At 38.6% G+C, this 17,660-nt stretch overlaps 1 protein-coding gene across 1 annotated transcript; it reads left to right on the top strand.

Moving 5' to 3' along the window:
* The first annotated feature begins 4,314 nt into the window (after positions 1-4,314).
* LOC110131075 (cytochrome P450 2C31) lies at positions 4,315-14,082 on the top strand. Its single transcript, XM_070469883.1, has 5 exons — positions 4,315-4,526; positions 5,477-5,618; positions 8,490-8,677; positions 11,254-11,395; positions 13,452-14,082. Exons 1-5 carry the CDS (start codon positions 4,416-4,418, stop codon positions 13,631-13,633), a joined length of 765 nt encoding a protein of 254 aa, XP_070325984.1. The 5' UTR covers positions 4,315-4,415; the 3' UTR covers positions 13,634-14,082.
* The last annotated feature ends 3,578 nt before the right edge of the window (positions 14,083-17,660 follow it).

Genomic DNA, 17,660 nt, shown 5'->3' with positions numbered 1-17,660 from the left:
TGATGCGATCACAAGTTCAGAGTCCAAAAAATTCACTTGTTCACAGAAAGCCCTTGCATTCCTATACAAATTTGGAATGACCGGAAATGTTGGGAAAAGTTAGAATGGCCTTCTCATTTTTGCCTTCGGGTGTCACTTCCAGTTCCCCTGCACTTCTCAGGTTGGAAGGCTTCCCCAGACTTTAGGCCACCAGGCAGTTGAGCCGAGGGGCTGCACTAGAGAGCAGGGCTCAGAGGCAGGAAGCAGGTTTGGGGACAGCAGACAGGTCAATGACAAGGAAGTTTTCCCAGTGCTGGGTGTACAGTTGCGCTTCTGTCTGACAGCTTTGTTGTGGAAGTGATGATATCCCTCAGTTCTGGTCGGCCACCCCAGTGCTTGTCTGAGACTGCTCTTTCACTTTCATCAAGAAGCTCTTTAGTTCTTCTTTGCTTTCTGCCATAAGGGTGGTTTCACCTGCATATCTGAAGTTATTGCTATTTCTCCAGGCAATCTTGAATCCAGTTTGTGCTTCATCCAGCCCAGAATTTCCCATGATGTACTCTGTGTATAAGTTAAATAAGTAGGGTGACATAGAGCCTTGATGTACTCCTTTCCCAATTTGTAACCAGTGTATTGTTCCATGTCCAGTTTTAACTGTTGCTTCTTGACCTGCCTACAGGTTTCTCAGGAGTCAGGTAAGGTGGTCTGTTATTCCCATCTCTTTCAGAATTTTCCAGTTTGTTGTGATCCACACAGTCAAAGGCGTTGGCATAGTCAATGAAGCAGAAGTAGATGTTTTTCTGGAATTCTCTTGCTTTTTCTGTGATCCAATGGATGTTGGCAATTTGATCTCTGGTTTCTCTGTCTTTTCTAAATCCAGCTTGAACATCTGGAGTTTCTCAGTTCACATACTGCTGAAGAGTTGCTTGGAGAATTTTGAGCATTACTTTGCAGCATGTGAGATGAGTGCAACTGTGTGGTAGTTTGAACATTCTTTGGCATTGCCTTTCTTAGGGATTGGAATGAAAACTAACATTTTCCAGTCCTGTGGTCACTGCTGAGTTTTCCAAACTTGCTGGCACATTGAGTGCAGTACTTTAACAGCATCATCTTTTACGATTTGAAATAGCTCAATTGGAATTTCATCACTTCCACTAGTTTTGTTTGTAGTGATTCTTCCTAACGCTCACTTGACTTCACATTCCAGGATGTCTGGCTCTAGGTGGGTCATCACACCATCATGGTTATCTGGGTCATTAAGATCTTTTTTTTTTTTTGCATAGTTCTTGTTTATTGTTGCCACCTCTTCTTAATATCTTCTTCTGTTAGGTCCATACCATTTCTATCCTTTATTGTGCCCATCTTTGCATGAAATTGAAATCAGCAATACATTAACATGTTATAATCTATGAATAAGCCAAATTTATTCTGAGGATGCAAAGATGGTTCCGTGCCTGCAAATCAATCTATGTGATGCTACTGCTGCTAAGTCACTTCAGTTGTGTCCGACTCTGTGCGACCCCATAGACGGCAGCCCATCAGGCTACCCCGTCCCTGGGATTCTCCAGGCAAGAACACTGGAGTGGGTTGTCATTTCCTTCTCCACTGCATGAAAGCAAAAAATGAAAGTGAAGTCGCTCAGTCGTGTCCGACTCTTAGCGACCCCATGGCCTGCAGCCTACCAGGCTCCTCCGCCCATGAGACTTTCCAGGCAAGAGTACTGAAGTGGGGTGCCACTGCCTTCTTCTAATCTATGTGATACATCACATTAAAAATGAAAAATAAAAATCATATGATTTTTTTTAAGTTATGCAAAAAAACCTTTTGACTGAATTCAACAGACATTTATGATAAAAACTCAAAAGTGAATACAGAGGGAACATAACTGAATGTAATAAAGCCCCTATAGGAGAAGCTCCCATCATTCTCAATGGTGAAAACCGGAAAGTATCTCCTCTCAAATCAGGAACAACACAAGAGTTCCCATTCTCCCAACTTTTAATCAGCATAGTACTGGAAGTTCCCACAGCAAGCAAAGAAAAAGAAGTATAGTACCGGCACAAAAGCAGACATAATAGAACTGAAGAGACAGCCTAGATATGAACCCACACCTAGTAGGTAATTAATATACAACAGAAGAAGCTGGAATAGAGAATGTAGAAAAGACACCCTCTTCAATCAATGGTATTGGGAAAACTGGACAGTTACATACAAAAGAATCAAAGTAGATGCCTTTATCACACCACAGATAAAAATAAATTCAAAATGGATTAAGGATTTAAATGTAAGAACCAGAACTATAAAAATTCTAGAAGTAATCATAGATGTGCACTCTTTGACATTAATCTTGTTGATATTTTTTTGGTTATGCCTTGTTTGGCAAGGGAAACAAAAGCAAAAATAAAGGAATGCGACCTAGTCAAATGTTAAAGCTTTTGCACAGTGAGGGTAACTATCAACAAAACAAAATGCCTGCCTGCTGAATAGACTATATTTGCAAATACACAAAAAACTCATACACTTCAACAGCAAAAGAAAACCCTAATTAAAAAGTGGACAGAAAGTTCAAATAGGTATTTTTTCCAAAGGGGACAAACAGTTGACCAATAGGTACATAGAAAGATGTTCAAAACACTAATTATCAGGAAAATACAAATAGAAACACTGTAAGATTTTACCTCACACCAGTCAGAATGGCTATTATAAGAAAGAGAAGAAATAACAAGTGTTGGGAGGATATGGAGATAAGGGAACACTCATGCACTGTTGGTAGGAATGTAAATTGAAACAGTCACTATGGCAAACAGTATAGAGGTTCCTCAAAAAGTTAAAAATAGAGCTTCTATATGATCTGGGACTTAACTGGGTACTTCTCTCTAGAAAACGTCTGGGTATTTATCTGAAGAAAAGAAACTTATTCAAAAAGATATATGCACCCCTGTATTCATTGTAGCATTGTTGACAGTAGGTGAGATATCGAAATCACCTAAGTGTCCATTGATAGATGAAAGGATAAAGAAGAAGTGGTACACACACACACACACACACACACACACACACACACACAGAGAAATATTATTCAGCCATAGTAAGCCAGAAAGATAAAGACCATTACAGTATACTAACACATATATATGGACTTTAGAAAGATGGTAACGATAACCCTATATGCAAAACAGAAAAAGAGACTCAGATGTATAGAACAGACTAGTGGACTCTGGGAGAAGGCGAGGGTGGGATGTTTCAAGAGAACAGCATCGAAACATGTATATTATCTAGGGTTAAACAGATCACCAGCCCAGGTTGGGTACATGAGACAAGTGCTCGGGCCTGGTGCACTGGGAAGACCCAGAGGGATCGGGTGGAGAGGGAGGTGGGAGGGGGGACTGGGATGAGGAATACATGTAAATCCATGGCTAATTCATTTCAATGTATGACAAAAACTACTGTAATGATGTAAAGTAATTAGCCTCCAACTAATAAAAATTAAAAAAATTAAAAAAAAAAAAGAATGAAATTGTGCCATTTATGACAGCATGGATAGTCCTAGAAGATATGCTAAGGGAAAAATGTCAGGCAGACAAAGAAATATTATATGATTTACTTCATATTTAGAATCTAAAAATTAAAACAAACAAAATAAAACAGAAACAAATTCTTAGATACAGAGAAGAAACTGGTGGTCCTCAGAGAGGATGAAGTGGAGGAATGAATGAAATAGGTAAAAGGGATTAAGAAGTATAAACTTCAAATATAAATGTAATAAGTCACAGTTATGTAATATACAGCATAAGGAATAGAGTCAAAAACATTTCAATAACTGTATGATGACAGATGATTCCTAGGCTTATCATGGCTATCAATTTGTAATGCATGTAAATGGTGATTCACCATTTTGTACACCTGAAACTAATATAATATGTGTCAACTATTAATATATTTTCATAAAAATAAATATAGAAAAAGTGTATGATCCCTGCACACTTTTCAGGTGACTCTCTGTAGACATGTGTGTAGTGTAAACTGGGATAGACATTGGATTCTACCTCTGTCACTAGTTTTGTGTCAGACTGGTAGACTAACCTTTCTGAACCTCAGTACCCTCATTTGGAAAGATGTGGTATGATCCTGATTTCGTAGGAGTTATGGGTAGGAAAATATTTCAAATGGTTTTGAAAATAGTTGTTAATCTATGCATACTGTCACTCAGGCCATTTTATCAAATCTCTCTCTCCTTCAAATCCCAAATGGGTTCCACTGCAAGAAACATATATTATTCATCTTTATTTACTCATTTTATAGCAATATGTCTGCACCATAATATGGGCCTGTAAGTGTTTGCTGAATTAATTGTCTCTTTTCTTTTTCAGCTCTACAATGCTTTCCCCTCTTTACTACATTATCTCCCAGGGAGTCATAACACATTATTTAAAAACATGACTGAGCAAAGGAAGTTTATTTTGGAGAAAATAAAGGAACACCAAGAATCTATGGACCTCAATAACCCTCAAGACTTTATTGATTACTTCCTGATTAAAATGGAAAAGGTAAATTGGGATCCAGATTTGCTGCTTCATCTTTGTGTGTGGAGTGATGTGATGCATGGAATAGCTTTGTTCTTCTCAGTGGAATCAGTTTATTAAAACAAATGCTCCTTCTTAAAGATATAGTCATTGCTTTTGCAACTTATTTTTGTGCAAACCATACTGGATATCTTGAATTATTTCTGCATTGTCACTGAAAATTGCTTGGAAGCTTTTATATTTACATGTTAAAGCTGGTTCTTTATTTGAGAACAGATTGAAACACACACACGCACACATTCAAGATAAGTGGTAGATAGTATATTCTCTTTCATTAAATATATCCCATGAATGGGCGATGTAAGAAATGAGAGAAGGTAGAAATGGATGGGAATCTAGAAAGGCTTACTCTTGGAAAGACAGTAGGAAACAGATGAAGTAGGTTTTGAGAATTAGCAGAGGTGACAAAATTGGTTCAGGGAAAGATAAATGCAGTGATGAAGTGTGTGGAGTTTTTAAAGAGATTGTCTTGCTAGTAACTGAGGAACTGTCATGGGTTTAATGACTGATGAATTTGGGAATAGTGTTTCAGTTTGAGGATAGGTGATTCTGAAGGCCTGAGTGAGAAATTCAGATATGATGAAATAGACAATAGATGCCCGAACTGATGGTGAATAGTAGTGATGACTTGATAAGTGTCAGGTTAGAAAGAAATGACTGAAGAACTGATTTACTCCAGTGGGTGAGAAAGTGAGGAATCAGAAAGGACTTGTTGGAAGTTTAACTCTGGTTACATTTTAATTGAAGAAATTCTAACAACTCATCTAACTTTACCTTCATCTATAACATTCTCTAATGTTTGGCTTAATTTGTCAAATAAGTAAACTTAAAAAATTATGTTGTTATATGGAATTATTTTAAGTTACTTGTAAGTTTCTTTTACTTATCAAGTAATCCTAATACAATATTGCTAGGAGAAACACAATAAACAGTCTGAGTTTACCATGGACAACTTGATCACGACTCTATGGGATGTGCTTGCTGCTGGAATAGAGACAACAAGCATCACTCTGAGATATGGGCTCCTCCTGCTGCTGAAGCACCCAGAGGTCACAGGTAGTATCACAGATGATGGACAGGATGAAATTCCAGTTAGAAATTGGCAGGCAACCCTGATGACTTTTCTACTCTTCATCTGCCTGGAAGATGTACTAGAAAAACTTCCATCCTTAGTACATCTTCTTATCATTGTATGAGTTGCATTCAAATTAGGGAATAGTAAAAAAGGAGAATGAAATAGTTAACCAGCAGCAGAGTTATGGAGGGCAAAGATCACTGTCCTCCCGACTGTGGTGGAGTATCCTTGATTTGCTTCAGGTCAGGTGCAGTTGGTCTTCCATGGTGAATCGGATGGTGAAGAATCTTCTCTACAATGATATTGCTTGATAAGCTTTTCAAGCCCAGATAAATATACTTTTGTCAAAGTTAATTCTACTCAGATGCATTTGCAATGGAAAGATTGAATCAACAAATCACAGTATTTCTTCATCAAAAAACCTCACTCTTTAAATTAAAAAGTTATATACAAAAATTCTGTTCAAATACACCCTTCTGGGCAAACAAATTTTCCTCACATATGTAATTTCTCATCCTCCTTTTTTTTTTTTTTGTTCAGTCCTCGTCTAAGAGAATATTTTCTTTACTATATCATGTTTTGTGCTTTGACTCATTAAGACCCTTTTATTTTAATTTTTTTGAGTTTAATTGTCTTACAATGTTGTAATAGTTTCTGCTGTACAACAAAGTGAACCAGTTATATGTATATATGTTTACGGGCTTCCCAGGGGGTGCTAGTGGTAAAGAACTCACTTGCCAATGTGCATGTGAGACATAAGAGATGTGGGTTCATTCCCTGTGATGGGAAGATCCCCTGGAGGAGGGCATGGTAACCCACTCCATTATTGTTGCCTGGAGAATCCCATGGACAGAGGAGCCTGGTGGGTGACAGTCCAAAGGGTCACAAAGAGTCAGACATGACTGAAGCAACTTAGCACATATGCATGTAGATTTATAATTGTTATATCTTTTTGTTGGATTGTTTCTTTCATCATTATGTAATGTCCTTCTTTTTTCTCTTGTTCCATACAGTCTTTGTTTTAAAGTCTATTTTGTCTAAGAATTGTTTCCTCAACTTTCGACTTCCGTTTGTACTCAATACATTTTTCTTGTGGAGTAGCTGCTGGGTGATGGTGGGTGGGGCTGGGTCATGTGGCAGCTGGTTATGAAACCCCTATGGGGCACAGTCTAGTCCAGGCCCTCTGGTCATTAGAGCTGGGTCCAGGGCCTCTTCCTGAGATGGCTGGCAGAGAGTTCTGGGGTTTCCCAGAACTGTGTGTGAGTTTGCTGTTGGGTGAGCCTGGGGCCCAAGATGTCTTCTGGTGGTGTGACCTGCTGTGGAGTAGGCTGGATCTTGACATGGTTGGCTGCAGGACTGCTGTGGTCCTGGGGCTGAGGTTGGCCTGCTAGTTGGTGGATCAGGCCCCAGGAGTCTTGAGGATAGTACCTGCCTTCTGTGTGTATGAGGCCACATCCTGGCTTCTCTGGCTGCAGGGTCTTGGGTATCTTGGTGGGGGGAGCCAGATCCTGTGTTTTCTGGCTGTAGGACCCTAGGGGTCTTGGAGTTGGAGTTGGCCTGCCCGTTGTCTGGATGGGGGTCCAGGGGGACCCGGGGTTGGTGTCTCCCAATGGGTGAGTGGAGTTGGGTCCAGGGGCAGCTGGGTCTCAGGGCTGCTATAGTAACTGGCATGCTGGTGGATAGGACTATGTGCTAGCCCTGCTAGCTGCTTGGCCTCCCACATCCAAGAACGGGTGATAACTGGCTGATGAGAAGGGCCAAGTTCTGGCAAAATAAGCCAGAGGGAAGATTCTAAAATTGCTCTTACTATCATCCATGTCCATGTGTTTGGATGAGCTCTCTAAAATAGCTGCTACTGGTATATGTGTTCCAGAGGTGAGCCCCAGCTGCCCCGTGCCTCTCTGGGAGGCTGTCCAAGATCAACAAGTGGGTCTGTCCCAGGCTCCTTTCAAATTACTGCTCCTGCTTCTGGGTCCCAGAGTGGGTGAGATTTTGTATACGCTCTTTAAGAGTGAAGTCTCTACTTTCCGCAGCTCCCTAGCTCATCTGAAATAAGCCCTGTTGGCCTGCAAAGCCAAGTGCTTTGGGGGCTCATCTTCCTGGTGCAGGACTCATGGGTTAGGGAGCCCAGTGATGGGTTCAAACCCCTCACTCCTCGGGGAGAACCTCTGTAATTATCCTGTTCATGGGTCTCCTACTTGGGCGTACAGTCTTAACTGTACCATGTTTCTGCTTCTCCTATGCATTACATGATTCCATCTTTAGTTCTTTAGTTGTTGAAGAACTTTCCCCTTAGACTTCAGGTTGTTCTTATTGATAGTTGCTCTGTAAATCATTGTATTAATCATTTTGTAATGCTTGTGGGAGGAAGTGATCTCAGCGTCTTTCTACTCTGTAATTTTGGATATTCTCCCTTAACTTACTTATTATTCCTATGTGTTGAGTCAACCAAGCATCTGTTCAGTTGGTCCATTTATTAAGTATTCACTGCATGGAGTACTTCTACTCTCTTAGAACTTTCATAAAAAACTGACATAAACAAAATGGTTAAACTGCATGATGTGAGCCTTTGAGATCCCACGTCCCTGAGTTTATTTTAAAAAATACACCAAGGAGAGAATCAGAATTAAGAAATGAATTTCATGATGTAACTGTGTTTTATATGTATGTGTATTTAAGTCTCTAATGAAATTCCAGTTTGCCCATGACACTGAAATTGTTTCTTTTTTTCCCTTGTATTGAAACACAGGTAATTTTTCCTTCTCTCCATACCCTACCACAATGTAATCATCATTAAGAAGATATAAAATATCTTTATCACTTGACATAAATTCTGCTTTCTACCTTGCCAGCTAAAGTCCAGGATGAAATTAACCGTGTGGTTGGCAGAAACCGGAGTCCCTGCATGCAGGACAGGAGCCGCATGCCCTACACAGATGCTGTGATCCACGAGATCCAGAGATACATTGACCTTGTCCCCAACAATCTACCCCATGCAGCAGCTCAGGACATTAAATTCAGAGAATATCTCATTCCCAAGGTGAGAGGCATTTCACCTATACTCCTCATGAAGACTCTTGGGTTTCAACTATCACAGCAGTAGATGTATAGATTGCCTAATTGTCTACAGGTATTACATAGTCGTGTCTAAGGTATTTCACCCTCTGACGATATGCTCCTTTTTTAGTTTGTAGATACATTTTAATAGTGCTTAGACTCCCACAGGATTCTCAGTACATTGTTAGTCCCATATTCTGCCTGTTCATTAGGCTACTTTTCTGTCCACTCCTTATTTTCCAGTGTGTTTTATTACTCTTACCACGTAATCAGTAAGCACCTCCCTATCTGTTTCACTTGTCAAAAGTCCAATGCAACAGTTTTTTTCCTCCCTACCTGCATTTGAGCTACTGATCACTTCTAGAAGACCATGCAGCTCATCAGGTTGATATTATTGTCAGCAACTCAATCAGTTCAGTTGCTCAGTCGTGTTTGACTCTTTGTGACCCCATGGACTGTAGCACGCTGGGCCTCCCTGTCCATTACTAACTCCAGGAGTCCACTCAAACTCATGTCCATCGACTCAGTGATGCCATCCAACCATCTCATCCTCTGTTGTCCCTTTCTCCTCCTGCTTTCACTCTTTCCTAGCATCTGGATCTTTTTGAATGAGTCAGTTCTTCGCATCAGGTGGCCAAAGTATTGGAATTTCAGCTTCAACATCAGTCCTTCCAGTGAATATTCAGGACTGATCTCCTTTAGGATGGACTGGTTGGATCTCCTTGCAGTCCAAGGGACTCTCAAGAGTCTTCTCCAACACCACAGTTGAAAAGCATCAATTCTTTGGTGCTCAGCTTTCTTTATAGTCCAACTCTCACATCCATACATGACTACTGGAAAAACCATAGCCTTGACTAGACGGACCTTTGTTGGCAAAGTATGTCTCTGCCTTTTAATATGCTGTCTAGTTTGGTCATGACTTTCCTTCCAAGGAGTAAGCGTCTTTTAATTTCATGGCTGCAAGTCACCATCTGCAGTGATTTTGGAGCCCAAGAAAATAAAGTCTGTCACTGTTTCCATTGTTTCCCCATCTATTTGCCATGAAGTGATGGAACTGGATGCCCTGACCTTCGTTTTTTGAATGTTGAGTTTTAGGTCAGGTGTTTCACCTTTCACTTTCATCAAGAAGCTCTTTAGTTCCTTTTCACTTTCTGCCAGAAGTGTGATGTCATCTGCGTATCTGAGGTTATTGATATTTCTTCCGGCAATCTTATTCTTTTGTTTATTTTCACACATGGAAATGATGGTCTGTCTTTCAATTCATGATGTTTTGGAGTGAGAACTATATCATGTATTTTGAAAGGCCATGCAGTATACCAGAAGGTATTCAGATGAATCTGAATTTGAATTTTGTCTCTGTATTATTATGATCCCTAGATATTGTGAATAAAATCATTGTTATCATAACAGTAGCAAAATTTTAATGTATTGAGCATTTTAGCTTGTGGTAATAGCCTCTGTTTAAAAAGTATTTTTTATATTATCTCATTATATAATAAAATAATGTAAATTTGTTGTTTATGTTTTTTGTTTTGTTAGTTTAGTTTTTTTTTTTGGCATGCTGAGAGACTTGTGGGATCTCAGTTCCCCAACCAGGGATTAAACCTAAGCTACAGATTGAACCCTAGCCACTAGGGAACTCTCTGTTTATATTTTACTTGTGATGAAAATGAGGCATGCAAATGTTAAAAAAAAACAAAAAACAATCTTGCCTATAGCCACAGAGATTAATTTAATAGAGAAAAATGTTCAATTGATTCTAAAAACTAAATTCTAAATCATTATGTTACATGGTATCTCTGAGTTTAGGATAAACCTTACAAGAAACCAGAAATGCCATCTTATTTCCAGAAGAATATTCAACAAATACATTGAAAAAACATAGCAGAAGGAGGGAATGCTTACCAGTTTCTCATCTTAGTAGGACAAGAAAATAGTTTTCAAAAATATGGCCATTCATGTAGTTTTGAGGAAGATGTCATATTTGATTCCAAAGAGAAAGAGCTAGATTTTCAGTGACATCAGCACGTTTAAACAGTATGTTTTTTTTTTGTCAAGAAAAATGCAGCTCCTCTAATTTACTGGAGAGCAAGTGCAGCAGGTAGGCTTCAAGCTGAAGATGGTGGTCTTGGAGTCAGGTTTTCACTGTGCCCTGAACTGGCATTATAGGATTTAAGGCCAGTTAGCCTTGGTCATTGGGCTTCCCTGGTGGCTCAGACAGTAAGGAATCTGCCTGCAGTGAGGGAGACCTAGGTTTGATCCCTGGGTTGGAAAGATTCCCTGGCAGAGGGCATGGCACTCCATAATTCTTGCCTGGAGAATCCCCATGGACAGAGGAGCCTGGTGGGCTACAGTCCATGGGGTTGCAAAGAGTTGGACATGACTGCGTGACTACAGCACAGGCTTGGTCATTAATTTGTTCTCTGACATGGAAAGAATAAATTTTTTGCATGTGCCTCAGTCACCTCATCTACAAAAGGACAGGACTAGACAAGGTATTTTTTTTCAAGCTCCATGACCATTTTTATAATCCCGTTAATCTGTTTGTCTTTATCTCAGGGCACAACCATATTAACATCTCTGACTTCTGTCCTGCATGATGGCAAGGAGTTTCCCAACCCAGAGCAGTTTGATCCTGGTCACTTCCTGGATAAAAGTGGTAACTTTAAGAAGAGTGACTACTTCATGGCTTTTTCAGCAGGCAAGCATGCTTCATTTTTGTCTGTACATCAGTGGTGAAAGGAGAGAAGGAAGGGCTTTGCATGGAGGCTAGTCTGGGCTGGACAAATTGTCATTTGCATGAGGCCAGAGGCACGACTCCCAAAGTGCAGATAATTTCTCACTGGTTTGGAGGCTGTATTTCCTGACTTCTGCTCTCTCACCCACTGCTGAGTATTGTAAGAGCTCCTCCTAGATGTCTAGTTCCACTGCGACTTTTCTCCCCTGCCCTGAGAAGTCAGTTCACTCAATGAAGTCAATTCACTCAATGAAGTCTACATACATTCTATGTAGTAGACTCATGCTCAGTCAGGTCCAGAGATACAAATGTGAGTAACAGATGCATCCTTCCTCTTAGAAAGAGGAATGCAGGTTAAAGGCAAGGATACTCCAGAGAGAAAATACCCTTCAAAGGGCTTCTTTCGGCCCCAGAGAGAGAAGCTCCTGAATCTTGCATTTTGAGGGACAGGGCAGAGGGCAGAGTAGTTGGAGAACAAAAGACGTTTTCTTGCAGGAAGAAGTATTTTATATTTAGTATCTTCCTTTAATCTGTTAGGGTCCTTGAAAGAAAGAGGTAGCATACTTTAGACAGTTTAATGAAGGGACGGTTTTCAGAGGTGTGGACATGTTTAAGGGAAGTGGCAAGGAGTGGTCAAGTATTCAGGGATGGCATCAGCAGGACGATGTTACCATCCTATGTCGGAAGGGTAGGGAGACGGAGGGTGTTGCTGAAACTCAAGCAGATTTTTAGCAAAGAGAGAATGGATGCCTCAGCAGGAGATGGGTCTGTAGGTTGGAGAATACAGCCACTGCTGAAATTGTGGCCTGCCAGGCTGGGACTGAGGGAAGACATACTCTAACATTCTCAATGTTTAATCCTCTGAGTTTACTCACAGTGAAGAAGGTAACTAACTACTGGAGCTATGCATTCCAAAGAAATCAACTTCCTAAACACAGAGTAGGTGCAAAAGAAAAACAAACAGAATGGATCTGGGAAGATGGAGAAACATCCCCAGACTATGAACAATGTCCAGAGGTGATTGCATAGAGAGACCCTGCTAATCTCCTTATCTTCTTCCTGAATTTTGGGTCCATTGTTGCATAATGAGCCTGCTCAAAATTTCTGCTCAATTTAAAGGGTTTGTGGGATTGCTTTTGTCCTGACACTGTGCTACCATTATAAGATCTAAGGCTTTACCTTATGAGCTTATATTCCAGTGTGTGGGACAGAGGAATAATTATGATTTCATGTGAAATATTCTGTATTAGAAGCATTAATAAGTCTTGTGGAATACCAGTGAGGGAGTAAATTATATCCCCGTGAATAGATCAAAGAAGTTTGTATAGAATAAATGACACCTGCGGTGGATCTAGAAGGATGTAGAGAATCTCAGCTGGCAGAGCAGAGGGGATGAGTATTTCAGGTGGAGGAATGACTGGAAATTCCTGACACTTGAAATAGCTTATGTGTCTGGGGCTTGGTGAGCATGTAGTAATACTTGTGTCTAGATTGTGACATTTCTTTTTATACCTGATAGTGGTAAACTCTTAAAATAGTGTTAATAAAGGGACATGGCAGGTCAAGATTATTTTTAGAAATCAGACAGGGAGTATTAAACCTGTTGTTGAGACTTAGGTTGGAGGTAGATGGAGAATGTATAGTGTGTCTCATGCTGATTGGGATGAGCGAGTGTGTGTATATATGTCTGTGTGTGTATATGTTTGTGTGTGTGTGCATATCTGTGTGTGTGTGTGAGTGTAGAAAAATGTCACTGGCCACCCTCAGGAAAGCAATTCCAACATGGGTGTATAGAACAGTTTTTAAAAAATATATTAAATAGAATGTACACAGAAATATGTTCTGAGGGAATGAAGCAGACCAGATTTTGGTGTAAATAGGAGAAGCCATTGGTTATTTGGTCTTCCCTTAGTTTATCTATTTATTTACTCTATTCTTTCATTTCATATTTATCTACATCTCCTGGTGCACTAGGTTAAATGAGAATTATATGGATATTTCATTTATGTGTCATTTTTAGGAAAAAGAGTTTGTGTTGGAGAAGGCCTGGCCCGCATGGAGCTGTTTTTACTCCTGGTCAGCATTTTACAGCATTTTACCTTGAAACCTCTGGTTGATCCGAAGAACATTGACACTACACCACTTCTGAAAGGGGTGGGTTCTATACCACACTTCTACGAGGTCTGTTTCATTCCAGTCTGAAGAAAGGGCCGCTGCCAGATCACAGACACGCCTCTCCCCCTCTATCTACACAAGCTGATGGTCTTTGCCCTTGCTGTTAGCTATGGTCCACCTCTCCCTAATGTCAGGAGTGACATTCCTGAGCCCTGTCTCTTTTGATTTTCTTTAAGATTCAGTTCAAGTTTTGCTTCATGAAATACAGCTCACTGTTTTGCCTTCAATAAAATGTTTTTTGTAATTCTATCCTGAAATCTTAAGCTGTATCTCATCTACAGTGGAAAGGTACCCTACAAATGTCACATTTTGATTTTTTTTTAAAATTAGAGTAGAACATTATCACATGTTAAAAAATATATATGTATAATGTACTCATCTCTTACTGCTATTATCTCTTCAGGGGAGTAATCTCTTGACAGTTTGACATGTATAGTTTCTGTTTTCTTCAGTGTTCATTAAAGTGTGATTATATATGTGGTGTATATGTTTTTATATATACATACATATATATATATATATACATCATATATATATATATATATATATATATACATATATATATATATATATACACGCATACATACATACATGCAGGAAGAAAGCAGAGGAAGATTGCTCCAGCTAGAGGGAATAACATGAGATAAAAATTACATTTGCTAGTTATTTTCAAGGCTGTCCTTTCTCTTTTCCCCTAGTTATTAAACACAGACCCACACATAGACCTAATTACAGATATACAGACATATTAAAGCAAAAAAGAAGGAAAATAATATGTATTTATGGTTATATTTGAACACACATAGAAATATGCATGTGTGTTTCTGTGGGTATGTGTGTATATATGTATTATTTATAATATATCTCTGATTTCTGACTTCTTAGTGACATTAGACAATAGCAACAGATACTTTCACAATCTATATAAATAAATGTATTGCATAATACCATATTTCATGCCTATAATCATCTTAAAAATTATCTTAGTGTTCAAGGATATTTAGATTAATTTTGAACTTTTGTTATTATAGAAGTGCTTCTACCTGCATATATCTTTTATTATTCCGGTACTATCTCTTTGAGATAGTTTGCTAGAAGTGAAGTGTCTGCATATAAATGTGCATTTTTGTTTTTCATTAATACTGAAGAATAATGCCCTAAAAAGTATGTATCTCTTTACTTTTCTGTCATGACTGTAATAGAAAGACTATTTGATCAAACCCTTTTATATGCTGAGAACTGAATTCTTTGGTAGATTTAGTAAATTTAGTTAGCTTTCATGGATTTTTCAAGTAGGAAATTTTATCATCTACAAATAATATATAATTGCAATGACCAGAAACTTTTTGATATAACATCTATATTTATGTCTGTATTTTCTTCCTCTGTCTGGCTCATCACACACACACACACACACACACACACACACACACAAACACATGCCTATGTACATATATATTTGTCAGCAGGGAAGAGTGTTCAAAATTGTGAGGATTTCTGGGGACAAGAAAGCAGAGGGTTTGGGAAATCCATATTAGGAAGCCTGTTATTTGATGTGCTTTTACCTTTGAAGTGATTGTTGATTTGAAATCAAGAGCTGAGAGTCTGAAGGGCTGGCTATAAAATGTCATGTAGGAGCTTTAGAATCAAAAAAAATTTTTTGAGGTTCTGACTGCTTGGAGAAAAAAAAAGTTGGTATGTAGAGCTTGCCAAGTAAGAAGGATCAAGTAAATATTCCAACTTCAGCTGAAGCCTGAAGGTTATGAAGATCTGCAAACAAACCTTAAGAATTAACCTAAAATTGAAGAGTAGTTATAAGACTAGAGTTCATCTTTAAGTAATTTTAAACATTGGTTAAATTACATTGATTCACCCCTAAACATTTTTTGCTTGCTGGAACATACTTTCTGCTGGAGAAAACTAATGTCACCCAGAGCCCCAGATTATCATTGCATTATTTGATGTACAATGTGTAGCATAGAGACTAACCTATCTGGTGGAACAAGTGACCTTCTCAGTAAATGTAAAAAATTTGATAATGGTCAACATTTTTTTAATGATACACATTCTCTGTAAATTGAGAAAAATTCTGAAAAAAAGATGTCTCAAAATCCTAGAAACTATTTTCATTAATGGTGAAATATTGAACCCTATAAGTTTGAAAAAAGTAAGAGTATCCACTTTTCATTACTTCCGTTCAAAATTAGACTGAAACATGTCAGCAAATGTGGTATGAAGTAATGACTTCTAATAATTCTCTCTGATATAAAACAATGAAAGCACAAGTAAAAATTATCAGGTCTGTTTTTTTCAGATCTTTGGCCATTAGCCAAGACATGCATCAATCTGCAGTGTGTCTTCAGGAAAATGGATAAACCTCAGTAATAACAGTGAGGTTTGTCATGTTTTGCCTTATTCCCTTCTATCTTCCCAGCTTTGAGGTAGTCTTGAAAAGCTACAGACTATAATCATGGTGAAAAGCATCAACAATATGTCAGCCACAAAGAGGAGGCAGTGAGTGGAGCTGGAACTCCTTCAAAACCCTGTTCTCGGAGAATCATTATTATTTGACCGGCCTGTGGTCCCTGTGGAAGACTACATTCAGGATTGATCTGACTCAGAACTTTCCCAGTATGAACAGCCTTTCCACAGACACATTTGTTGAAAACAATCAGGGGCAATTTTTGAATACTGTAGATGCCCAAAGCTATAGAAATCAGTACACTAATGAAAAAGCTTAAAAGGAAAAGTTGAGGAATGAGATATTCATGGAAGGCTCTGAAAACCTGATGAATTCCTGAGACACTTCGTGTGGGTGCATGCCAAGTCACTTCAGTTGTGTCTGACTCTGTACAAACCTAAGGACTATAACCAGCCAGGCTCCTCTGTCTATGGGATTCTCCAGGCAAGGATACTGGACTGGATTGCCATGCCCTCCTCCAGGGATCTTTACAATCTAGGGATTGAACCTTCATCTCTTGTGTCTTATGCCTTGGCAGGCAGGTTCTTTACTACTAGCAACACCTGGGAAGCCCTCCTGAGACATTAGAAATCTACAAATGCTCTGAAAAGACTGGAGTATACCCTAAACTCTCACCTCTGGCAAATCTGGAGGTTCTGTGCAAGACGCAAGTGAGGACACAGCAGAACTATTAAGTGTCTGGATGCATGTTGAAGGCATGCTCCAACATATGTATATATATATATATATATATATATATAAAGTGTCTTGCAAACAGTAGGTGCTGTTTTGATTCCTAAAACTACTAAGGAAATATCTGTCCAATTATTAGATGAGCACTAAGCTAATTGAGTGGTCTTTAGTGGACATATATGACAAAGAATAGAAAATTTTTGTAAGTTCCAAGGAGCTGCTAAGCAAAAATAAACAAAGCAAACTGTTAAGCATGTCCTCCTTAGATCTTGAGAATGTTACATTTGAGAGTGTAATAGAAGTACACTGCTGATGGCAAAGTAGAATGACCTTGAGAACTGGCTACAAGGTTAATAAAGAAATGAATTGAAAAAAAGGAATTGTACTGCTTTGTACTAAGATCAAATAATTAAATAATGATATTGATAAAAGAACCATTTAAAATAAGCTAACCACTCCCTCCAAATATCTAGGGCTGAATCTAATGAATCATGTGAAACACTTCAATACTTCAAATTTTGCAATGTTGCTGGGAGAAATTATCCCCAAATATAGAGTTATATCCTGTTCATAAATTTAGAAAAATCAGTATTGTTTAAGTGTCAGTTCTGCCAATGTAGAGATTCAATGAATTATCAGTAAATATCAGATCTTCTGAATTGATCAATTGATCTAAAATTTGTGTGGAAATACACAGAAGCTAATATAATCAAGAAAGAAAGAAGAATAAAGGTTGAAGACTTACACCTGATATGAGGACTTAGTTTAAAGCTATAATAATTAGGATAATATGGTATTGGCACAAGAATAACAACTTGAAATACACTAGAATAGAAAAAACTTTAGAAACAGACTCACACCTATATGACCATGTGATGGTGCCACTTAATTTAGCTGGAA

This window comes from Odocoileus virginianus, chromosome 7 (genome assembly GCF_023699985.2).
Source record: "Odocoileus virginianus isolate 20LAN1187 ecotype Illinois chromosome 7, Ovbor_1.2, whole genome shotgun sequence".
In the NCBI taxonomy this organism is placed as follows: Eukaryota; Metazoa; Chordata; class Mammalia; order Artiodactyla; family Cervidae; genus Odocoileus; species Odocoileus virginianus.
The sequence above is the reverse complement of the archived record's forward strand: the minus strand, read 5'-3'. Positions and strand labels throughout refer to the sequence as shown.

Coding starts and splice junctions, on each gene's coding strand:
- LOC110131075 (XM_070469883.1), top strand. CDS start 4,416: ATGACTGAGCAAAGGAAGTTTATTTTGGAGAAAATAAAGGAACACCAA. Junction 4,527..5,476: donor TCCTGATTAAAATGGAAAAG/GTAAATTGGGAT, acceptor CAATATTGCTAG/GAGAAACACAATAAACAGTC. Junction 11,396..13,451: donor CTTCATGGCTTTTTCAGCAG/GCAAGCATGCTT, acceptor TGTCATTTTTAG/GAAAAAGAGTTTGTGTTGGA.